At 39.5% G+C, this 25,929-nt stretch overlaps 2 protein-coding genes across 2 annotated transcripts; one reads left to right on the forward strand and one right to left on the reverse strand.

Moving 5' to 3' along the window:
- Positions 1–371: 371 nt before the first annotated feature.
- Positions 372–1,313, reverse strand: LOC133068028 (olfactory receptor 8B8-like). The gene has a single exon (XM_061159113.1). It carries the CDS (start codon positions 1,311–1,313, stop codon positions 372–374), a length of 942 nt encoding a protein of 313 aa, XP_061015096.1.
- Positions 1,314–16,657: 15,344 nt separating this feature from the next.
- On the forward strand, positions 16,658–17,599 carry LOC133068038 (olfactory receptor 8B8-like). Its single transcript, XM_061159116.1, has one exon. It carries the CDS (start codon positions 16,658–16,660, stop codon positions 17,597–17,599), a length of 942 nt encoding a protein of 313 aa, XP_061015099.1.
- Positions 17,600–25,929: the final 8,330 nt, after the last annotated feature.

Below are 25,929 nucleotides of genomic sequence, written 5' to 3' on the forward strand. Positions count from 1 at the left end.
GGACTTGATTCCAGTCCCAACTGTGGCACCAGTTAGCTGTATGGGCCTGGAAAACATATATAATATTTCTAAGTCTCCAACATCTGCTATTGAGGAGATTAGGTTAAATATGTATAAATTATAGATTTAATGGGTTACATGTAATTTAACCCATTCAAAATTAAATTATCAATGCTTGTAGAAAATTTTCATAAAATAGTCTTGGAACACTAAAGGTGGGTTAAGAGACATGGAAAATAGGTCTGTACTAAACATTGATCTAAATGTAAGGACTTAAAGTTCTCTCTATATATAAAAGGGAAAAAAACTGGAATTTGCATTCTTCGTTGAAAACACTGATAAACAAAGCATTGTATCTTTTTCTTCAAATATTACTCCTTTCTCAAGAAATTAATTTTCCCCAAGGTTTTCCTCAGGGCATCTTTGACATCCTTGTTCCTTAAACTATATATCAGTGGATTTAACATGGGCACCACAATGGTGTAGAACAGGGAGGACACTTTCCCTTGGTCAAGGGGCAAAACAGAAGGTGGTTTGAGATACACAAAAGCCCCAGAACCAAAGAAAAGGAAAACCACACTTATGTGGGAGCTGCATGTACTGAAAGCTTTGGACCTGCCCTCAGTGGAGTGAATGAGGAGGATGCTGGAGAGGATTAGAGCATAAGAGATGGAGATGGTGACAGTTACCATTCCAATAACAGTGGTCACAACTATGAAGACCACCAGTTCGTGCACATAAGAGCTGTTGCAAGCTAGCTCAAGGAGAGGAGGGATGTCACACATGAAATGATTGATGAGGTTGTCAGCACAGAAGATCAGACTTGCTATGCTTCCTGTGTGGGTCATGGCCCCTGAAAACCCCATCACATACACACCCAACAAAAGGAGTAAACAGACCTTAGGAGACATGGTGACTGTGTACACCAGTGGCTTATAGATGGCGACATAGCGGTCATACGCCATCGCTGACAGGACGAAGGACTCAGAGATGACAAAGAAGCAGCAGAAAAACAGTTGAGTCAAACACCCTGCATGCACGATGGTGTTCTTCTTTGAGACAAAACTCATCAGCATTTTGGGAGTGATGGTAGTGGAGTAACAGAAGTCTATGAAGGAGAGGTTGAAGAGGAAGAAGTACATGGGGGTGTGCAGGCGAGAGTTCAACCCAATCAGCGTTATCAAGCCCAGGTTCCCCACTACGGTGACCATGTAGAAACCTAGAAACAGGAAGAAGAGGGGCATCTGGAGTTCTGGCTGGTCTGTTAAGCCTGTGAGGATGAATTCTGTCACCGAAGAGTTCTCAGCTGCCATTCTCCCCTGAGGAAAAGGTGGTCCATGGGGAAAAGAAAAGAGAACCATTTTGAGAGAAACACCACTACCACCCTCCCAGTACCCACCTCACATTCTTGAGAATGAAATCCACAGAGACATTTGAGCTTTAGTGTGGAAGGAAGGTTTTTACTGTTTGCTATGGAGCTACTTTAATAGCTAAGTGACTTGAACTTCCAGAGAACAAGAGGTTAGACTTTGCCTCCAGAGTGACCACGTGGCACTTCTCTAAGAAACAGAAATTCATTCATATTCCAGTTCATTCAAAAATAAGAGATGTCTTTTAGATCTTTAAGTCAGTCCATTTTCTGTGCCCTCTCTCTCCTACTTCTGTTTGACACTGGGGACTTTCCCTTAACTGGCAGAAGACACTGTGACTTCTCAGAGCTCCCATCTCTGGGTCAATGTTGACAAATAAAGAAGGAGAGCTCATATTTTTCCAGGATCTCCTGTCTCTAGTGGCTTTAGGTTTAATGATAATTTTTCAAGCTGGCACTTATTTAAGTGGCTACTGTGTGAAGCTGTGTACTAAGAGCTATGTGACAATACTATTATCCACATTTTGCAGATGAGAAAGCTGAGTTAAGTAACTCACCCAAAACTCAGCTCTAAAACTACTGAGTAGCTGCCAGAAGGTGAACTTGGGCAGTCTACTCTCACAGTTTGCACTGGTAACCACCATGTTACCTGACTGACCAGTGCCAAACACGTACTCACCTTCCTTTAGTTTAGAGCTGTAATGCCATACCCCACTGTCTCTTGTCTACAACTGTCCTGGGAAAGAAAATGACCATAGTGAATTGAAGATGGCTGCTTTGAGCTCAGAACTCTCTCCTCACAGTCTGGTCCTAAGAATCAGAATCTCTGATTTATCTTGTATCTCATTCTGCTTTGAAGAGCATGTTTCCAATTATTGGTTTGCTCAAAACCCCTCCAGCTACGAGGAAGGAGACAGTGCCTTTGTTTTATTAGGATTGTGGATCTCAGTGACTTGATTATTCAGAGATTCCCTCAAGACCATTTCCTGAGAGATTACTTTCCCAGGGATAAAAATGTTTGCTTATACCCTTGATATTACTTGCTTTGGTTTTTAAAGACAGTTTCTTTCAGCAAACAGTTATCTGGGAAAAAAATCATTGTGAAAAATGACCATTTCCTGAATATCCATTACTGTGCCTGACAAAGACCCTTTACACTTTCTGGCTGCCAAGATTGAAAACATCATGCACATATATTCTATTTCTCATAATAATGATATGCATTTTAAAGGTAAGTTGTTCACAGAGACAATGTGTTTCAGAGCCCACATGCCTGGGTCTGTCTAAATTTAGGCCCCTATATATAATCACTAGATTAAACTTCCTCTTGTTGAGGATCACTGGAATCCTTAAAGCCTTCTGAAATCTGGCAATTTTGGGGAAAGTAACAAATAAATATGAAATGACTTTAATAAAAACAAGAAGTGAATATGTCAAGAAACAATTAACGCTAAGGGCTATCTATTATAATTTTTTTTTTTGGAGGGTGTGTTTGTTTATTTTTTTCCCCCATTTATTTTTATTAATTGGAGGCTAATTACTTTACAATATTTTAGTGGTTTTTGCCACACATTGACGTGAATCAGCCATGGATTTACATGTATTCCCCATCCCAATTCCCCTCCCACCTCCCTCCCCACCCCATCCCTCTGGGTCTTCCCAGTGCACCAGGCCCAAGCACTTATCTCATGCATCCAACCTGGGCTGGTGATCTGTTTCACCCTTGATAATATACATGTTTTGATGCTGTCCTCTCAAAACATCCCACCCTCACCTTCTCCCAGAGACTCCAAAAGTCTGTTCTGTACATCTTTGTCTCTTTTTCTGTTTTGCATATATGGTTATTGTTACCATCTTTCTAAATTCCATATATATGCATTAGTATACTGTATTGGTGTTTATCTTTCTGGCTTACTTCACTCTGTATAATGGTCTCCAGTTTCATCCATCTCATTAAAACTGATTCAAATGAATTCTTTTGAATGGCTGAGTAATATTCTGTGGTGTATATGTACCACAGCTTCCTTATCCATTCATCTGCTGATGGGCCTCTAGATTGCTTCCATGTCCTGGCTGTTATAATTTACAGTAAGGTACGCTTCTCAGGTGGCTCAGACAGTAAAGAGTCTGTCTGTGATGCAGGAAAATCAGGTTCAGTCCCTTGGTCAGGAAAATCTCTGGGAGAAGGAAACCCACTCCAATATTCCCACCTGGTAAATCCTGTGGACAGAGAAGCCTCATGGGCTACATTCCCTGTGGTTGCAAAGAGTCAGACAAAACTGTGCAACTAACACTTTCACTGTTCACTTTCATTCAATAGAGTATTCATATTTCATTCATTCTAGGAATAACTGCACTGTCCAGCAAACAAGAAGATTTCTCTGATTCTCTGACCTTATCTTCTCATAGGGTGTAAGTCTAGTGGTAGCAAATGTTCCCTATCAAGTACTTTGTCTTAGCATCTGTCAGAAGCAGCTTTTCTCTCAATTAAAACTCCCTTTTGGGAAGACCCAGAGGAATCGGGTGGAGAGGGAGGTGGGAGGGGGGATCGGGATGGGGAATACGTGTAAATCTATGGCTGATTCATATCAATGTATGACAAAACCCACTGAAATGTTGTGAAGTAATTAGCCTCCAACAAATAAAAAAAAAGAAAAAAAACCCCAAAAACTCCCTTTGGCTGTCCCTACCTTCCACCCACTTTTAATTGAGTGCTCCTCTCTATTGACTTTCTAGCTTCTCAAGTTCTCAGGCTGAATCCTCGTAGATCAGATTCCCAATCCAGGGATACCTCCAGATTCGTTTTTCCTCTTTGGTTTGCTTTTCTCTACTGTGTCTTCTACTTCTCAACATAAACTTCTGCCTTGTCAAAAACTGTCATTAGATTAAAGCCTCAATGCACTAGAGTTGATGTTTTACTGAATGATGTCAGATGATGCATGACTGTAGGTGAGATTTTCAAAGTTGAGGTGCTTGTGGAAGAAATTATATATGGAAATTGATACAGTCACTATGAAGGACGTTATGGAGATTCCTCAAGTAGGAGTAAAACTATCCTATGACCCAGTAGTCCCACTACTGGGCATATTCCCTGTGAAGACCATAATTCACAATACACAGTGGAAACAGTGGCAGACTTTATTTTTGAGGACTCCAAAATCACTGCAGATGGTGACTGCAGCCATGAAATTAAAAGACACTTGCTCCTTGGAAGAAAAGCTATGACCAACCTAGACAGCGCATTAAAAGGCAGAGGCATTACTTTGCCAACAAAGGTCTGTCTAGTCAAAGCTATGGTTTTTCCAGTAGTCATGTATGGATGTGAGAGTTGGACTATAAAGAAAGCTGAGTGACAAAGAATTGATGCTTTTGAACTGCAGTGTTGGAGAAGACTCTTGAGAGTCCCTTAGACTGCAGGGAGATCTATCCGGTCCATCCTAAAGGAAATCGGTCCTGCATATTCATTGAAAGGACTGATGCTGAAGTTGAAACTCCAATAGTTTGGCCACCTGATGCGAAGAACTGACTCCCTGGAAAAGACCCGGATGCTCGGAAAGATTGAAGGTGGGAGGAGAAGGGGACAACAGAGGATGAGATGGTTGGATGGCATCACTGACTCAATGGACATGAGTTTGAGTAATCTCTGGGAGTTGGTGATGGACAGGGAGGCCTGGCGTGCTTCAGCCCATGGGGTCTCAAAGAGTCGGACACGAATGAGTGACTGAACTGAACTGATGACAAGAAGAAATGTTTTTTAAAGCAAAAGTATTAGACAAATAGAAAACAAAGATTGAAGAGGTTATTTGCAATTTATAGACTTTCATAGAAAACAAAAGAGTCAGTTCTTTGCATCAGGTGGCCAAAGTATTGGAATTTCAGCTTCAGCATCAGTCCTTCCAATGAATATTCAGGACTGATCTCCTTTAGGATGGACTGGATGGATCTCCTTGCAGTCCAGGGGACTCTCAAGAGTCTTCTCCAACATCACAGTTCAAAAGCATCAATTCTTTGTCGCTCAGCTTTCTTTATAGTCCAACTCTCACGTCCATACATGACTACTGGAAAAACCATAGCTTTGACTAGATGGACCTTTGTTGGCAAAGTAATGTCTCTGCTTTTTAATATGCTGTCTAGGTTGGTTATAACTTTTCTTCCAAGGAGTAAGCATCTTTTAACTTCAAGGCTGCAATCACCATCTGCAGTGATTTTGGAGCCCCCCAAAATAAAGTCTGACACTGTTTCTACTGTTTCCACATCTATTTGCCATGAAGTGATGGGACCAGATGCCATAATCTTAGTTTTCTGAATGTTGAGTTTTAAGCCAACTTTTTCACTCTTCTCTCTCACTTTCATCAAGAGGCTCTTTAGTTCCTCTCCACATTCTGCCATAAGGGTGGTGTCATCTGCATATATGAGGTTATTGATATTTCTCCTGGCAATCTTGATTCCAGCTGATGCTTCATCCAGCCTGGTGTTTCTCAAGATGTACTCTGCATAAAAGTTAAATAAGCAGGGTGACAATATACAGCTTTGACATACTCCTTTCCTGACTTGGAACCAGTCTGTTTTTCTATGTCCAGTTCTAACTGTTGCTTCCTGATCTGCACACAGATTTCTCAAGAGGCAGGTCGGGTGGCCTGGTATTCCCATCTCTTTCAGAATTTTCCACAGTTTGTGATGATCCACACAGTCACAGGCTTTGGCATAGTCAATAAAGCAAAAACAGATATTTTTCTGGAACTCTTGCTTATTCGATGATCCAGTAGATGTTGTCAATTTAATCTCTGGGTCCTCGGCCTTTTCTAAAACCAGCTTGAACATCTGGAAGTTCATGGTTCACGTACTGTTGAAGCCTGGCTTGGAGAATTTTGAGCATTAATTTACTAGCATGTGAAATGAGTGCAATTGTGTGGTAGTTTGAGCATTCTTTGGCATTGCCTTTCTTTGGGACATCTTCTTGTCATGGAGATGTGTTTATTGTGTTATCCTCTCCCTTCTCCAATAATTTAACCACACACCTTGGACTTGAAGATGATATTACTTTTAATCTTTATTAATCTTTTTAAAAATATTTCAATCCACCTCACAATCTTGATTTATCTTTCATTCTTGGGAAATTATAGATTTTATAGTTTTGCACAGGGATATTTCCTTTATGAAATAGGACACATGTTCCTGAAATGTAATGCTTAAGATAAAAATTTGTTTCAAGAGCTTTGAGGGTATACTTGTAACAAGGATGAGTCCTGAGGGAGTGGCACAATCAAAGTATTTTTCATTATTACTACTGTAAGTTTCCACATATAATTTCTTTTTTTTGTTTTAATTTTTAAACTGGTTTATTTATTTTAATTGGAGGCTAATTACTTTACAGTATTGTGGTAGTTTTTGCCATACATTGACATGAATCAGCCACGGGTATACATGCGTCCCCCATCCAGAACCCCGTTAGCCTCTCTCCGCATCCCATCCCTCTGGATTGTCCCAGTACACTGGCTTTGAGTGCCTTGTTTCATGCATGAAACTTGGACTGGTCATCTATTTCACATATGGTAATATACATGTTTCAATGATATTTTCTCAAATCATCCCATCCTTGTCTTCTCCCACAGAGTACCAAAGTCTGTTCTTTATATCTTTGTCTCTTTTGCTGTCTCACATATAGTGTTGTCATTACCATCTTTCTAAATTCCATATATATGTGTTAATATACTGTATTGGAGTTTTTCTTTCTGACTTACTTCACTCTGTAATAGGCTCCAGTTTCATCCACCTCATTAGAACTGACTCAAATGCATTCTTTTTAATAGCTGAGTAATATTCCATTGCATATATATACCACAGCTTTGTTATCCATTCATCTGCTGATGGATATCTAGGTTGCTTCCATGTCCTAGCTATTGTAAACAGTGTTGTGATGAACACTGGGGTACACATGTTTCTTTTAATTCTGGTTTCCTCAGCGTGTATGCTCAGCAGTGGGATTGCTGGGTCATATGGCTGTTCTTTTTCCAGTTTTTAAAGGAATCTCCACACCTTTCTCCATAGTGGCTGTACTAGTTTCCATTCCCACCAACAGTGTAAGAGGTTACCTTTTCTCCACACCCTCTCCAGCATTTATTGTTTGTAGACTTTTTGATAGCAGCCATTCTGAATGGCATGAGATGGTACCTTATTGTGGTTTTGATTTGCATTTCTCTGATAATGAGTGGTGTTGAGCATCTCTTCATGCGTTTGTTAGCCATCTGTATGTCTTCTTTGGAGAAATGTCTGTTTAGATCTTTGGGCCATTTTTTGATTGAGTCGTTTATTTTTCTGGTATTGAGATGCATGAGCTGCTTGTGTATTTTTGAGATTAATTCTTTGTCAGTTGCTTCATTTGCTATTATTTTCTCCCATTCTGAAGGATGTCTTTTCACCTTGCTTACAGTTTCCTCCATTGTGCAAAAGCTTTTAAGTTTAATTAGGTCCCATTTGTTTATTTTTCTTTTATCTCCATTATTCTGGGAAGTGGGTCATAGAGGATCTTGCTGTGATACATGTCAGAGAGTGTTTTGCCTATGTTTTCCTCTAGGGGTTTTATAGTTACTTGTCTTACATTTAGATCTTTAATTAATTTTGAGTTTCTTTCTTCATACACACATATATTCTTATGTATACACCCAGGAAAAATACATTCAAGAAGTAGATTACTACATTAAATATATTATTTAAGTATTCATAATACCGAGTGCTTACTCTGTTGCAGGCATATCTTCTCATGCACATATTTTTCTTTGACTGCTTGGTCTTTCTGTTTGTCTCCAATATTTAGGAATCACTAAAATCCAGTCAAAACTAAATGAAGTCTTCATGCAGCCATGACTGAGTAACTCATACCAGACTCACCTTCCTACTGTAAAACCAGACTGGAAAAGTAGATATCATTCTTTAGATGTCTGACAACAGGCATCTCTGGGCTGGTATCTGTGATGGAAGGAAAACAAATCAGGTAAGTCTTATAATTGCCCAAGCTTTCATTTTGGCAGTCTAGTCAGACTCTGCCACCAGAGAGGTTGCCCAAGCAAAGCACAAAATTGCTACTAGTTGTAGAATCAGAGATCAGAACACAGGAGGCTTAGTCACTTCAAACTTATGAGGAAGAGGACACTAGGTAAAGAAAGAGCTCCAGAAACATGAAAACAGTCCTCTTTTTTTTTTCAGCTAATACTAAACTGTGAATGTATAGGGTGAAGTTCCATGAGGCCAAGTTAATAATAACTACTGCTGATTTGGAAGCTGAATGATTCCCAGAACTCACAGACAGCCTGGAGGTATCTGATCTTGCACCATCCAGCTTACTGAAACCTGAAGGAAAATTCAGTACAGGCCCATGAAAGATAATAGTTTAGGAGTAGTACTAAATTTGTCCAACTCTAAATTAGACCTTCTTTTAAAAATCTTAGAAACTTCAAAAAGATTAAGCTTATATGCTTAACTTAATGGTCATAAAATAAGCCATTAAAATTTGTAAAGGAGAGCAAGATAATTTAGAAGTTCAACAATGTTATAGTCATAATGTTTAGAATCCAATAAAAATCAGTACAAAAAGCAAAAAAAAAAAAGCAAATCACAACCAGGGCAAAAGTCAGCCAGTAGAAACATACCAGAAATTATACAAATACTGGAATTAGTCAACAAGAACTTTAAAAAGGCCTTATACACACACTCAAGGGTGTTAAGGAAAATAAGAATGTAACAGAGTGAAAAAATGGAAACTACAAAAGAAAACTGAATGGAACACGAATAACTGAAAATGCTTCATATGAAAAGAAAATTTGGTAGATGACCTTAACAGAACAGTAGACACTATGGAAGAAATAATTTAAAAACTTGAATATCTGGCAAGAGACAGTGCTGAAAGAGAGAGAGAGAGAGAGAAAGGATTCAAAAATAAACAGACTCAGTGCCTTGTGGTACTATATCAAGTGATCTAATGTAGCTTAACTGGACCCAAAGACTGGCATGTGTTAGAGAAAATAATAGAATAAAAGATGGCTGAAAATTTCCAACTTTGAAGAAAACTATAAACCCGCAGAATAGGCTCAATGAAGCTCAAGCTGAATAAACACAAAGAAAACCACATCAAGTATCACCATAATCAAATTGCTTAGAATCAGTGTTTTTTAAAAAAATATTATACCAACCAGCTTATAAAGACAAATTTCATAGAGGACCAAAAATGAAGATTATTGTTGACTTCTTGTCATAAAGAATACACACCAAAGGACAATGAGACAATATGTTTAAAATGCTAAAATAAAAACCTGTCTATCCAGAACTATATACAGAGAAAATATTCTTCAAAATTAAAGTGAAGTAAATTTTATTTTCCTTCAGAAAAGTAAGAGCTTAGAGAATTCATTGCTGTCATGTCTTCCCTATAAGAAATGTTAAAGGAAAATGACCCCAGATGGATACTTGAGTATACGCAAAGGAATGAAGATTGTTGGGAATAGTGAATATGTGTTTAAATATAAAAAAGCTTGTTTTCTTCTTCTTCTTTTTTTTTTTTTAGATTTTATTTTATTTTATTTTTTTTTCTTTTTATTAGTCGGAGGCTAATTACTTCACAACATTTCAGTGGGTTTTGTCATACATTGATATGAATCAGCCATAGATTTACACGTATTCCCCATCCCGATCCCCCCTCCCACCTCCCTCTCCACCCGATTCCTCTGGGTCTTCCCAGTGCACCAGGCCCGAGCACTTGTCTCATGCATCCCACCTGGGCTGGTGATCTGTTTCACCATAGATAGTATACATGCTGTTCTTTTGAAACATCCCACCCTCACCTTCTCCCACAGAGTTCAAAAGTCTGTTCTGTATTTCTGTGTCTCTTTTTCTGTTTTGCATATAGGGTTATCGTTACCATCTTTCTAAATTCCATATATATGTGTTAGTATGCTGTAATGTTCTTTATCTTTCTGGCTTACTTCACTCTGAATAATGGGCTCCAGTTTCATCCATCTCATTAGGACTGATTCAAATGAATTCTTTTTAACGGCTGAGTAATATTCCATGGTGTATATGTACCACAGCTTCCTTATCCATTCATCTGCTGATGGGCATCTAGGCTGCTTCCATGTCTTGGCTATTATAAACAGTGTTTTCTTCTTTTAAGCTGTTTAAAAAAGATAACAGCTTACAGTAATTTAAACTTTCACTTTACCTATAGTTTCTAATTTTATGAAATGAATACCTATTGCATAAAAAAACCTGAAAGTAAAACTAAACATACTAAATTGGCCATTTTACATACTGGCTATTCAGTGAATTAGCTCTCAGCAAACTGTCCAGTTGGTGAATTATTTTCAGTAACTGATTTTCAGGCCACTGGCATAAATCATTTAAAAGACATAATCAACTTATAATGATTTAATTATGATGGAGAGGAGGAAGCAAGCAGAAAAATGGCACCATATTCTGATCAGGGTAGTGTAGCAGGAGCCACTTTAGAGGGAAAATAATAAGTTTTCAGTGTATTGAGTTGTAGGTGTCTACGGGGCATTCAGGTGGAGATGTGCAGTGGGTTGCTGGTGTTATAGGTGTAAAATCCCACCTAGAAATATAGATTGTACTTTCAATTTATTCAGTGTGAGCAAGTAGATGAGATGGCTCAGAAAAAGTGAGTAGGACAAGAGGAAAGAAGTTGAGGATCTGTTGTTATTAACACTTATGGACAGGTAGAATAAGGAATCTTGAAGGAGAATGAAAATAAGTGGCCAAAAGTTGGAGGAAAGGTGGAAAGTTAAGGTGTCTTGAAAATGAAGTTGTCAATGGTGTCAAGTAAACAGGACATCAGAATATCCACTTGGTTTAAAACATCTGATGTAATTCATGAACAATATTGTGACACAGACAAATCAGTTTTAAATGTTGCCATGCTGTAAAGAGGGGAACACCAGCAAAGAGAACTTAGCATCTTGTACAAGGAAGTACAGTCAGGATTGGTTCAAGGCAGTATAATCAGTACAACTAGATTTGGCTCCTTCCACAGTAACACATCCCTTCCAGATGTGAGCTAGACACCTAAATGAAGTTGTTGGGAAAAGGCTTTGTAAAGTTCTGAAACACTTTTTAGAGAAAGTATGTGGCTTTCATTTTCAGTAAAGGTCTATAAATTGCATTTAATCCCTTCAATCTTTGTTTTCTATTTGTCTAATACTTCTGTTTTCAGAAACACTTTTTCTTGTCCATGGCGATGTTTTATTGTGTTAAGAATCATCTCCCTGCTCCAACATATTAAGCCACACAGTTTGGACTTGAGATGATGTTAGTTTTTTCCCTAATTAATCCCCTTTTATGTCAGTTCACCTCATAATCTTGATTTATCTTTCATCCTTGGGAAATTGTAGATTTTATAGCCTTGTACGGGCAGATTTTCTTTTTAAAATAGTACATTTGTTCCTGAAATGTAAAGCTTAAGATAAAAATTTGTTTTGAAGACCTTTGAGGTGTTACTAGTAACAAAGATGAGCCCTGAGGAAGCTCCATAACCAAATTCTTTCATTATTTCTGTGGTAAGTTTCTTTAAAATGTTTTTTTTTTTTAAATTTTTAATTGAAGGATAATTGCTTTACAATGCTGTGTTAATTCCTGCTATACAACAACATGAGTCAGCCATATATATACATATATCCCCGCCCAATGGGCTCCCTCCCGCATCCCCCACCCCACGCCTCTAGGTCGTCACAGAGCACTGAGCTGAGCCCCTTGTGCCCTGCAGGAGCCTCCCACCAGCGGTCTGTTTACACACAGTAGGGTACACATGTCAGTCCCACTCTCTCAGCTCATCCCACCCTCTCCTTCCCTCACTGTTCAACAAGTCCATGCTCTACATCTGTATCTATTCTTGCCCTGCAGATAGTACCATTTTCCTAGATTCCACATATACATATGCATTAATATATATTTTTTTCTTTTTGACTTACTTCACTCTGTTTGACAGACTCTAGGTTCATCCACATCACTACAACAGACAATTTTGTTTCTTTTTATAGCTGAGTAATCGGCATCCGGTCCCATCCCTTCATGGCAAATAGCTTGAGAAACAATGGAAACAGCGACAGACTTTATTTTCTTGGCCTCCAAAATCACTGAGATGGTGACTGCAGCCTTGAAATTAAAAGACACTTACTCCTTGGAAGAAAAACTATGACAAACATAGACAGTATATTAAAAAGCAGAGACATGACTTTGCCAACAAAGGTGTGTCTAGTCAAAGCTATGGTTTTTCCAGTAGTCATGTATAGGTGTCAGAGCTGGACCATAAAGAAGGCTGAGAGCTGAAGGATTCATGCTTCTGAACTGTGGTGCTGGGGAAGACTCTTGAGAGTCCCTTGGACAGCAAGGAGTTCAAGCCAGTCAATCCTAAAGGAAATCAACCCTGAATATTCATTGGAAGGACTGATGTTGAAGCTGAAGCTCTAATACTTTGGCCATCTTATGTGAAGAATCAACTCATTGGAAAACACTTTATTGCTGGAAAATATTGAGGGCAGGAGGAGAAGGGAGCAGCAGAGGATGAGATGGTTGGATGACATCACTGACTCAATGAATATGGGTATGAGCAGACTCCTGGAGATAGTAAAGGACAGGGGAGAGTGCAGCAATGAACATTGGGGTTCAGTTCAGTTCAGTTGCTCAGGTGTGTCTGACTCTTTGCGACCCCATGGACTGAAGCACGCCAGGCCTCCCTGTCCATCACCAAATCCCGGAGATTACTCAAACTCATGTCCATTGAGTCAGTGATGCCATCCAACCATCTCATCCTCTTTCATCCCCCTCTCCTCCCATCTTCAATCTTTCCCAGCATCCGGGTCTTTTCCAGGGAGTCAGTTCTTCGCATCAGGTGGCCCAACTATTGGAGTTTCAACTTCAGCATCAGTCCTTTCAATGAATATGCAGGACCGATTTCCTTTAGGATGGACTGGATAGATCTCCCTGCAGTCTAAGGGACTCTCAAGAGTCTTCTCCAACACCACAGTTCAAAAGCATCAATTCTTTGTCACTCAGCTTTCTTTATAGTCCAACTCTCACATCCATACATGACTACTGGAAAAACCATAGCTTTGACTAGACAGACCTTTGTTGGCAAAGTAATGCCTCTGCCTTTTAATGCGCTGTCTAGGTTGGTCATAGCTTTTCTTCCAAGGAGCAAGTGTCTTTTAATTTCATGGCTGCAGTCACCATCTGCAGTGATTTTGGAGTCCTCAAAAATAAAGTCTGCCACTGTTTCCACTGTGTATTGTGAATTATGGTCTTCACAGGGAATATGCCCAGTAGTGGGACTACTGGGTCATAAGATAGTTTTACTCCTACTTGAGGAATCTCCATAACGTCCTTCATAGTGACTGTATCAATTTCCATATATAATTTCTTCCACAAGCACCTCAACTTTGAAAATCTCACCTACAGTCATGCATCATCTGACATCATTCAGTAAAACATCAACTCTAGTGCATTGAGGCTTTAATCTAATGACAATTTTTGACAAGGCAGAAGTTTATGTTGAGAAGTAGAAGACACAGTAGAGAAAAGCAAACCAAAGAGGAAAAACGAATCTGGAGGTATCCCTGGATTGGGAATCTGATCTACGAGGATTCAGCCTGAGAACTTGAGAAGCTAGAAAGTCAATAGAGAGGAGCACTCGATTAAAAGTGGGTGGAAGGTAGGGACAGCCAAAGGGAGTTTTAATTGAGAGAAAAGCTGCTTGTGACAGACGCTAAGACAAAGTACTTGATAGAGAACCTTTGCTACCACTAGACTTACACCCTATGAGAAGATAAGGTCAGAGAATCAGAGAAATCTTCTTGTTTGCTGGACAGTGCAGTTATTCCTAGAATGAATGAAATATGAATACTCTATTGAATGAAAGTGAACAGTGAAAGTGTTAGTTGCACAGTTTTGTCTGACTCTTTGCAACCACAGGGAATGTAGCCCATGAGGCTTCTCTGTCCACAGGATTTACCAGGTGGGAATATTGGAGTGGGTTTCCTTCTCCCAGAGATTTTCCTGACCAAGGGACTGAACCTGATTTTCCTGCATCACAGGCAGACTCTTCACTGTCTGAGCCACCTGAGAAGCGTACCTTACTGTAAATTATAACAGCCAGGACATGGAAGCAACCTAGATGCCCATCAACAGACGAATGGATAAGGAAGCTGTGGTACATATACACCATGGAATATTACTCAGCCATTCAAAAGAATTCATTTGAATCAGTTTTAATGAGATGGATGAAACTGGAGCCCATTATACAGAGTTAAGTAAGCCAGAAAGATAAAGACCAATACAGTATACTAACGCATATATAGGGAATTTAGAAAGATGGTAACAATAACCATATATGCAAAACAGAAAAAGAGACAAAGATGTACAGAACAGACTTTTGGACTCTGTGGGAGAAGGCGAGAGTGGGATGTTTTGAGAGAACAGCATTGAAACATGTATATTATCAAGGGTGAAACAGATCACCAGCCCAGGTTGGATGCATGAGACAAGTGCTCGGGCCTGGTGCACTGGGAAGACCCAGAGGGATTGGGTAGAGAGGGAGGTGGGAGGTGGGATTGGGATGGGGAATACATGTAAATCCATGGCTGATTCATGTCAATGTATGGCAAAAACCACTACAATATTGTAAAGTAATTAGCCTCCAATTAATAAAAATAAATGGGGGAAAAAAATAAACAAACACACCTTCCAAAAAAAAAATTATAATAGATAGCCCTTAGCGTTAATTGTTTCTTGACATACTCACTTCTTGTTTTTATTAAAGTCATTTCATATTTATTTGTTACTTTCCCCAAAATTGCCAGATTTCAGAAGGCAGGGACCCTGCTTTAAGGATTCCAGTGACCCTCAATAAGAGGAAGTTATAGTGATTATATATAGGGGCCTAAATTTAGACAGACCCAGGCACGCGGCCTGGAAATACATTGTCTCTGTGAGCAACTTACCTTTAAAATGAATATCATTATTATGAGAAATAGACTATATGTGCATGATGTTTTCAGTCTTGGCAGCCAGAAAGTGTAAAAGGTCTTTGTCAGGCACAGTAATGTATGTTCAAGAAATGGTCATTTTTCACAATGATTTTTTTTCCCAGATAACTGTTTGCTGAAAGAAAGTGTCTTTAAAAACCAAAGCAAGTAATATCAAGGGTATAAGCAAACATTTTTATCCCTGGGAAAGTAATCTCTCAGGAAATGGTCTTGAGGGAATCTCTGAATAATCAAGTCACTGAGATCCACAATCCTAATAAAACAAAGGTGCTGTCTCCTTCCTCGTAGCTGGAGGGGTTTTGAGCAAACCAATAATTGGAAACATGCTCTTCAAAGCAGAATGAGATACAAGATAAATCAGAGATTCTGATTCTTAGGACCAGACTGTGAGGAGAGAGTTCTGAGCTCAAAGCAGCCATCTTCAACTCACTATGGTCATTTTCTTTCCCAGGACAGTTGTGGACAAGAGACAGTGGGGTATGGCATTACAGCTCTAAACTAAAGGAAGGTGAGTACGTGTTTGGCACTGGTCAGTCATGTAACACGGTGGTTACCAGTGCAAACTGTGAGAGTAGACTGCCCAAGTTCACCTTCTGGCAGCTACTCAGTAGTTTTAGAGCTGAGTTTTGGGTGAGTTACTTAACTCAGCTTTCTCATCTGCAAAATGTGGATAATAGTATTGTCACATAGCTCTTAGTACACAGCTTCACACAGTAGCCACTGAAATAAATGTTAGCTTGAAAAATTATCATTAAACCTAAAGCCACTAGAGACAGGAGATCCTGGAAAAATATGAGCTCTCCTTCTTTATTTGTCAACATTGACCCAGAGATGGGAGCTCTGAGAAGTCACAGTGTCTTCTGCCAGTTAAGGGAAAGTCCCCAGTGTCAAACAGAAGCAGGAGAGAGAGGGCACAGAAAATGGACTGACTTAAAGATCTAAAAGACATCTCTTATTTTTGAATGAACTGGAATATGAATATGTTTCTGCTTCTTCTAGAAGTGCCATGTGGTCACTCTGGAGGCAAAGTCTAACCTCTTGTTCTCTGGAATTTCAAGTCACTTAGCTATTAAAGTAGCTCCATAGCAAACAGTAAAAACCTTCCTTCCACACTAAAGCTCAAATGTCTCTGTGGATTTCATTCTCAAGAATGTGAGGTGGGTACTGGGAGGGTGGTAGTGGTGTTTCTCTCAAAATAGTTCTCTTTTCTTTTCCCCATGGACCACCTTTTCCTCAGGGGAGAATGGCAGCTGAGAACTCTTCGGTGACAGAATTCATCCTCACAGGCTTAACAGACCAGCCAGGACTCCAGATGCCCCTCTTCTTCCTGTTTCTAGGTTTCTACATGGTCACCGTAGTGGGGAACCTGGGCTTGATAACGCTGATTGGGTTGAACTCTCGCCTGCACACCCCCATGTACTTCTTCCTCTTCAACCTCTCCTTCATAGACTTCTGTTACTCCACTACCATCACTCCCAAAATGCTGATGAGTTTTGTCTCAAAGAAGAACACCATCGTGCATGCAGGGTGTTTGACTCAACTGTTTTTCTTCTGCTTCTTTGTCATCTCTGAGTCCTTCGTCCTGTCAGCGATGGCGTATGACCGCTATGTCGCCATCTGTAAGCCACTGGTGTACACAGTCACCATGTCTCCTAAGGTCTGTTTACTCCTTTTGTTGGGTGTGTATGTGATGGGGTTTTCAGGGGCCATGGCCCACACAGGAAGCATAGCAAGTCTGATCTTCTGTGCTGACAACCTCATCAATCATTTCATGTGTGACATCCCTCCTCTCCTTGAGCTAGCTTGCAACAGCTCTTATGTGCACGAACTGGTGGTCTTCATAGTTGTGACCACTGTTATTGGAATGGTAACTGTCACCATCTCCATCTCTTATGCTCTAATCCTCTCCAGCATCCTCCTCATTCACTCCACTGAGGGCAGGTCCAAAGCTTTCAGTACATGCAGCTCCCACATAAGTGTGGTTTTCCTTTTCTTTGGTTCTGGGGCTTTTGTGTATCTCAAACCACCTTCTGGTTTGCCCCTTGACCAAGGGAAAGTGTCCTCCCTGTTCTACACCATTGTGGTGCCCATGTTAAATCCACTGATATATAGTTTGAGGAACAACGATGTCAAAGTTGCCCTGAGGAAAACCTTGGGGAAAATTAATTTCTTGAGAAAGGAGTAGTATTTGAAGAAGTAGATAAACTGTTTTGTTTTTTAGCTTGTGTGTGTTTTCAGTGAAGGATGTAAATTCCATTTTTTCCCCTCTCTTGTACAGAAAATTTTAAGTCTTTGTGTCTGGATGTGAAACTAACACTTTCACTTTCACTTTGGGCTTCCCAGGTGGCACTAGTGGTAAAGAACTAATTTGAGGCTAAGTACTTTACAATATTGTGGTGGGTTTTTGCCATACATTGACATGAATCAGCCACGGGTGCACATGTGTCCCCCCATCTTGAGCCCCCTCCCACACTCCCCATCCCATCCCTCTGGGTTTTCCCAGTAGACCGACTTTGAGTGCCATGTTTCATGCATCAAACTTGGACTGGTCGTCTATTTCACACATGGTAATATACATGTATCAATGCTATTTTCTCAAATCATCCCTCCCTTGCCTTCTCCCAGAGTCCAAAAGTCTGTTCTTTATATCTTTGTCTCTTTTGCTGTCTCACATATAGGGTCATTGTTACTATCTTTCTAAATTCCACATATATGCATTAATATATTGTATTGGTGTTTTTCTTTCTGGCTTACTTCACTCTGTATAATAAGCTCCAATTTCATCCGCCTCATTAGAACTGACTCAAATGTGTCTTTTTAATGGCTGAGTAATACTCCATTGTGTATATGGAGTCTGCTGATGGATATCTAGGTTGCTTCCATGTCCCAGCTATTGTAAACAGTGCTGCGATGAACATTAGGGTACGTGTGTCTCTTTCAATTCTGACTTCTTTGGGGTGTATGCCCAGCAGTGGGATTGCTGGGTCATATGGCAGTTTTATTTCCAGTTTTTTAAGGAATTGCCACACTGTTCTCCATAGTGGCTGTGTTAGTTTGCATTCCCACCAATAGTGTAGGAGGGCTCCCTTTTCTCCACACCCTCTCCAGCATTCATTGTTTGTAGACTTTTTGTTAGTATCCATTCTGACCAGCATGAGATGATACCTCTTTATGGTTTTGATTTGCATTTCTCTGATAATTCTCACTCCAGTGTTCTTTCCTGGAGAATCCCATGGACAGAGGAGCCTGTTGGGCTGCAGACCACAGGGTTGCAAAGAATTGGACACAACTGAAGTGAGTGAGCACTGAGGGTTTGGTTCAGATCTATTTCCCCTGTCCCATGACCCACCCTGAATATTCTAATATCATTTTATGCATATGCTCTATAATCATAGATCTTTTAATCTTGAATGGGTCTTATAAACCATTTAATCTAGTCTCCTCATTTAACAGACTTGGAGACTTAGAAATATTACACATGTTTTCCAGGGCCACAGAGCTGGTGCCACAGCTGGGACTGGAATCCAGGCCTGAATTTCAATCTACTTCGTTTCCCTCTGTGCCCTGTGTTCTTGTGTCATTTCCTTGTTGCCCTTGCAGATTTCATTTTGAAAGTATGATATATAAGTATATTAAAATCTGACTGTAGTTACAGTTATTTAATATAAATTATCAGTATATAAGTTTTGAATATTATATTTTTTCACAAGAGTAGGAAACAAATGTTTGCTAAACTTGATCCTGGCCAAATGACAACAGAATTGTCTTAAAAATGTGGTGTGTGGGTATCAAGTGTGTAGGTCCCAGATAGCAGGTGAAGCATGGTAACGCCTATGGTTATGTGTAGAAGCTGAGGGACCCAGGCTAGTGAATTAGAATTTCTGTTAGTTTAAGGGTTATAAAGATGCTTGATTGGAAAATTTCTTAGATTATTTCAAGACTAAGAGAGTCAGAATTTAGAGTCATTTAAGGGTTAGTTTGGGTATTTAGCTCTGATGGAAAAAGTCTGTGGCTCGGGATAGACTACTTAGAGTCTGTAAGTTATAAAAGAAGAGTAAATAATTTGGGGATTTAGTTAGTTATCATGTAAGTACTAAGCAGCTGATTATTAGAAGAGGTCATTTCCACAGGATTTTAAGGCACTACAGATTGCACTGATCTTCTCATGCAGTCATGTATGGGAAAGAGATAATTCACTTCGACTGTTTTATACACCTAAAACACTGGGTAAAGTGGTATAGAATACATCAGAACACCTTGGGTCTCAATGATTAATTAGTAATAAAGGAAAGTTCTTTGGAAAAGTATTAACATGTTAAATGCTGAAGAGGCATTTTGTCATATGAGCTTTTCTTTGGGAAGTTTCTCTTCCTTTGGGAAAAAGGGAACTTTGAATGTGTGGTTAGTTTGCCATTTAGATCAAAGTTATAAAACTGAGAGTACTGGGGGAAGGTTTTGCTTAACTCAGTGTGCAACAGGGAATGAGAATTGAATTCAGGAGAACTTTTGAATGTGTGGTTTATGTGCCTAGTGGATGAAGTGACTAAGACCCTTTCAAAAGATACCAGAGGGAGAAGCATCAATTTGTGAGCCTTGTAATGTAGTTGGTTTTGTAATAGTCTGGTAAGCTCAGCTGATAGTTGTGTGACTCTGAGAAAATTACTTAATGTGTTTAAATATTAATTTCTCTGTTTTTAAAAGTGAGGTTTTGACTTTGTGAGGTTTTGAGAGAATTAAACGGCAGGCACTTAATAAATCTTAGTTCCTTTCCTGCTGGAACTCTTTCATCTAGTTATCAGCACTTCCTTTGCTTTTTGCATGAAGCATATCACTTCACCTTTCAAGAACTTCCTTATTCATGAGAAAAATTGACTCTTTTCTAATTTTCATTTTAAAATTATATTTTGTGTACATGCTTAGTTGTTCAGTTGCGTCCGACTCTTTGCAACTCCCTAGACTGTAGCCTGCCAGACTCCTCTGTCCATGAAGTTTTCCAAGCAAGAATACTGAAGTGGGTTGCTATTTCCTATATTAAATATTATTAAAATATAGTAAAAACATTTTCACCAAGTCATTCTTGTACATGGTAAACAATTAAACAGCACAAGTGGAGGTTATGCAGTGAAGACATGTCTGCTTCCCCTCTAGTTATTCCATCCCTGAATTCTCCTTAGAAGCAACAGTTGTTGATATTCCTTATGAATATGTCTATATTCAAACATATATCTTTGTACATTTATATATACAATATACATATATACATATAGGCATATATACCAGACAAGATGCACCACCACAATGATCTTGTAGACATGTGAGCAACAAATATTCATTGCTGTACACCAATGAGATTTTCTGAGACTCTTATATAGCAATAGCTAACTGACACACTCCACCATTCAGAGATCAGGAAATGAGGATCTTATCTGGAGTATAACATTTTCTTTTTTTTTTTTTGGAGTATAACATTTTCTTCCAGTGTGATCATGTTCTGTATGTAATGTTATAAAATACAGTTAGATTTCTCATTATAATGGGAGCATTTACTTATCAATAAATACTTTTGAATCATACTTTTTCAAGGGTTTCATCATGTAAATATGTCATTAAAAAATCTTTCTCCTATTGTTAAAAATTAAAATTGTGTCAGGCTCTCCAATGTTTTATTATTATAAATAATGAATGCTATAATTATTAGTTTGTGTTAAAATTTTGTCTAGATTTCTGATTATTTCCTCAGGAGAGACAATGGAATATTTCTCGGCCATTACAAATAATGAAATAATGCCATTTGCAGCAACATTGATGGACCTAGAGATTATCTTACAAGTGAAGCAAGTCAAATTGAAAGATAAATATCATGGGATATCATTTATATGTGGAATCTTAAATATAATACAAATAAATTCACTTACAAAAAGGTAGAGACTCACAGACATAGAAACAAAGCTATGGTCACCAAGGGGTAAGAGGGGAGGGATAAATTAAGAGTTTGGGATTAGCACACATAAACTCCTATATTTAAATAGATAAATCAGAAGGTACTACTATATAGCACAGGGGACTACATTCAATATACTGTAATAAGACATAATCAAGACAAATCTGAGAAAGCCATATTTATGGTTTTCCAAGTGACTCAGCAGTAAAGAACCCACCTGCAATGCAGGAGACACAGGAAATTCCGGTTTAATTCCTGGGTCGGGAAGATCCCCTGGAGAAGGAAATGGCAACCCACACCAGTATTCTTACTCGGAAAATCCTATGAACGGGGGAGCCTGGCAGTCTACAGTCGATAGGTTCGCAAAGAGTCGGACAAGACTAAAGCTACTGAGCACACACAGAATCTATATTTATCTATACATCTGTCTGAATTACTTTGTTGTACACCAGAAACTAACACAAGATTGTAAATCAACTATACTTAAATAAAAATAAACAGGAAAAAATTTCACTCTTAGAGCTGCTTTTGTTGTAGCCCATAAGATTTGGTATGTTGTATTTCCATTCAGCTTATCTCAAGATTTAAAAAAGATTATTCTTTGACCCACTGGTATTTCAGGAGTATGCTGTTTAATTTCCTCATATTTGTTAATTTTATGGCTTTCCTCATGTTAGTGATTTCTAGTTTCATTCAAACATGGGTAAAAGAGATGCTTTGCATGATTTCAGTCTTTTAAAATTTCCTAGGGCTTCTTTATGAACTATCATGTGATACATCCTAGAATATGTTCTGTGTGCATTTGACAAGTATTCCACTCCTGTGGGATGGTATATTCTGTAGATGTCTGTTAGGACAATTTAGTCTAAAGCATAGGTCAAGTTTGACATTTCCTTTTTACTTTTTTGTCTGGGTGATCTATCCATTATTGGCAGTGGGGTGTCATAACCATGTATTCTTTTTCTATTGTTGTCAATGTCTCCCTTCAGATCTCTTAGTATCTGATTAATATATTTAGATGCTTGGATATTTAGTGTATATAATTTATGGTTATTATAGTCTCTTGATGAATTATCCCCTTGTCATTATATAATGACAATTTTTTGTCCCTTGTGGTCATTTTAAATTTGATGTGTACTTTGTCAGATATTGTGGAGAGGGCAGTGGCAATCCACTACAGTACTCTTGCCTGGAAAATCCCATGGGCAGAGGAGCCTGGTGGGCTGCAGTCCATGGGGTCCCGAAGAGTCAGACACGACTGAGTGACTTCACTTTCACATTGTCAGATATAAGTATAGCTACCGTTGCCCTTTTGTTTTTCACTTGCATAAAGTATCTTTTCCCTTCCTTTCACTTTGACTCCATGTGTGTCAGTAAACCTGAAGTGAGTCCTTACAGGAATCATATAGTTGAGTTTTTTTTTTTTTAATCCATCCAGTTACTCTATGCCTTTTGATAGGGGAATTTAATTCATTTACATTAAGAGTAATAGTTGATAGGTAACAACTTACTAACGGTATCATCATTTTCTGGCTATTTTGTAGCTCTTTTGCACCTTTTCTCCTCTCTGGCTACTTTCCTTTTTGAATAATTTTCCATACTGGTGTACTTTGACTCCCTTCACTTTATCTTTTGTGTATCTCTTAGGTTTTTTGCTTTGCGGTTACATGAGGCATACATAAAACATTTTATAGATATAACAGTCTGTTTTATGCTGATAGCAACTTAAGTTCAATTGTGCACACAAACTTTACCCTTTTACTCGCTCCCCTGCTGACACAGCTTAGTTCTTTTCATATCAATTAGCATATTGTGTATCAGTAAGATGAAATTAAAAGACGCTTGCTTCTTGGAAGGAAAGCTATGACAAACCTAGACAACATATTAAAAAGCAGAGACATCAGCTTGCTGCCAAATTCCATATGATCGAAGCTATGGTTTTTCCAGTAGTCACGTACAGTTGTGAGAGTTGGACCACAAAGAAGGCAGAGTGCTGAAGAACTGATGCTTTCAAACTGTGGTGCTGGAGAAGACTCTTGAGAATGCCTTGGGCTGCAAGGAAATCAAACCAATGAATCCTAAAGGAAATCAACCTTGAATATGCATTGGAAGGACTGATGCTGAAGCTGAAATTCCAATACTCTGGCCACCTGACGCGAAGAGCTGACTGAATGGAAAAGACCCTGATGCTGGGAAAGATTGAAGGCAAAAGGAGAAAGGAGTGACAGAGGATGAGATGGTTATTAATATCATTGACTCAATGGACATGAATTTGAACAAACTCAGGGAGATAATGAAGGACAGGAAAGCCTGGCAGGTTGCAGTCCATTGGGTTGTAAAGAGTCAGACACTACTTACAGATTGAACAACAACAATAATCCATTAACACAATATTGTAGCTATAGTTATTTTAATAATTTTGTTCTTTAACCTTTATACTAGAGTTTAGTGGCTTGGGTACCACCATATTATATCATAATAGTATTCCAAGTTTGACTATATACTTACATTTACAATTACCTTGTGTATTTTTGAACATTTTCATGTTATTAATTAGTGCCTTTTCATCAGCTTGAAGAATGCTTCTTAGCATTTCTTATGAAGCAGGCATGGTTGTGATGAATTCCTTCATTTATGAGTGTAGCTTCAAATTCAAACCAACCACTGCTGGACCCATACACCCAACAACCCCATTTACTGTGCTCTCAAACTCTGGGCCACTATCCATCTGCCCTAATTAAGCCAAATTCAGTTTTCAGACAACTGGGGACGCCTTTGTGTTCGAGAACCAGCTGAAATTACTCAAATTAGCCAATCCTAAACCTGCTTAGTCTGCCCTGCTCATTATTCCATGTGGAAAACACAGTAAAGTCTCTTGTCCAGTTACCTCATCTCTTTTTGCTTCCTGACCAATCTTGTGCTTCTGTGTTTAGCTCTCATGGTATGGCATGCTTTCTTCTCTTGGTAACTGTGAATATAAAAACCATTTTCAAAAAAAGACATTATTTTTCTTTGGAGCAGTTTTTGGCTCAAAGCAAAATTGAACTGAACGTACAGAGATTTCCCACATATCTCTTGCCTCCTCATAGGCATAGCCTCTCCCATTATTAGCATCCCTCATCAGAGTTGCACATTTGTTATAATTTATGAACCCACATTGATACATCATCACCACCCAAGTCCATAGATTACATTAGGGCACTCTTGGCATTGTGCATTTTGTGGATTTTGACAAATGTATTGTGATACATATATAAACATTTATAGTGACATACAACGTTGTTTCACTGTCCTAAAAATACTCTTGTGTTCTATCTGTCCATCCTGCTATTCTCCAGAATCTTGGCAAAGACTCATCTCTCAGACCTTGGAAGATATATCATCAAAGAAGATATCCAGAAGGAGAACAAGACGGTGGAGGAGTAGGTGGACATGGAGTACATCTCTCTCCATGGATACATCAGGAATACACCTTCAGAAGCGCATGCAGAACACCAGCTGACAGTGGACAGGAGTACCCGACCAGTGGGAAAGAATATATAGAACTATGCAAAACTCAGTAGGATGAAGGAACTGGGGGAAAAACAGGAGTGTTAGTAAGACTGGACCTGCCCTCAGTGGGTGGGGGAACTGAAGCAGGGGTCCAATCCCCACACTGGGGCGATTGTCTGAGGCAGAGGAGAAACATTTAAGGCTGAGAGTGAAACAGCTGATCTTTGGAAGCCTAAATAGAATGAAAATCAGACTGTCTTTGATGCAGCCATACATAACATGGACAGGGACGCTGGTCTTCTGGAAGGTGCAGCGGCTGGGATCTGGAGTTTAGGGAGTGTGGAGCAATCCCGGGGCGAGAGGTGCTGTTGACTGCAGAGAGACGGATTGAGGGGATGTGAGGGAGGAAATTGTGGTGGGAACTGCCTGTGGAGGAAAGCCAGGCAGCCACGGAAGCAAGGCAAGACTGCTGAGTCACATGTAAGGGGTGGAGCCGTCACCACAGCCTCTCTTCCCCCACACACCAGCATCAGCAGCTGAACAGTAGAGTCTGGCCCATCAGATGCCTGAGGCACTGAACTACAGAGTAGGACCCCACCCAGGTGCCCCTTTAAGTGCATTATGCACCAATCTACAGAGTAGAACCCCGGTCAGGGGGGCCCCTGTATATGCCTGAGGTGCCAAACAACAGAGAAGGATCCCAGGGAAGGGAACCCTCTAAATGCATGAGGGTGGAGCTACAGAGAATGACTAGCCAAAGAGGCCTTCTGATCGCCATCTACAAGAGGCTTGAAAAGACCCTGATAGGGCCATAACTCCTGCAGGGGAGGCAGTCTGTGTCCCTGCACACTTGGCGCCACCAGGGTCCCTGAAAGCCAAGCAGCTGTGTCACCTTCACGCTCAACTTTCACTGGGGCAGAGCTGCCACAGCAAAAAAAGTCTTGTGTCTGTGCATGCAGGGTCGCTTCGGTCATGTCCGACTCTTTGCGACCCTGTAGACTGTGGCCTGCCAGGCTTCTCAGGGAGGGGGGTTCTCCAGACAAGAACACTGGAGCGTATTGGCCAATACTGGTTGCATACCC

Source organism: Dama dama, chromosome 2 (genome assembly GCF_033118175.1).
Source record: "Dama dama isolate Ldn47 chromosome 2, ASM3311817v1, whole genome shotgun sequence".
Classification (NCBI taxonomy): domain Eukaryota; kingdom Metazoa; phylum Chordata; class Mammalia; order Artiodactyla; family Cervidae; genus Dama; species Dama dama.

What these genes read in the sequence shown, in the direction of transcription:
- LOC133068028 (XM_061159113.1), bottom strand. Translation starts at nt 1,313, where the DNA reads ATGGCAGCTGAGAACTCTTCGGTGACAGAATTCATCCTCACAGGCTTA.
- LOC133068038 (XM_061159116.1), top strand. Translation starts at nt 16,658, where the DNA reads ATGGCAGCTGAGAACTCTTCGGTGACAGAATTCATCCTCACAGGCTTA.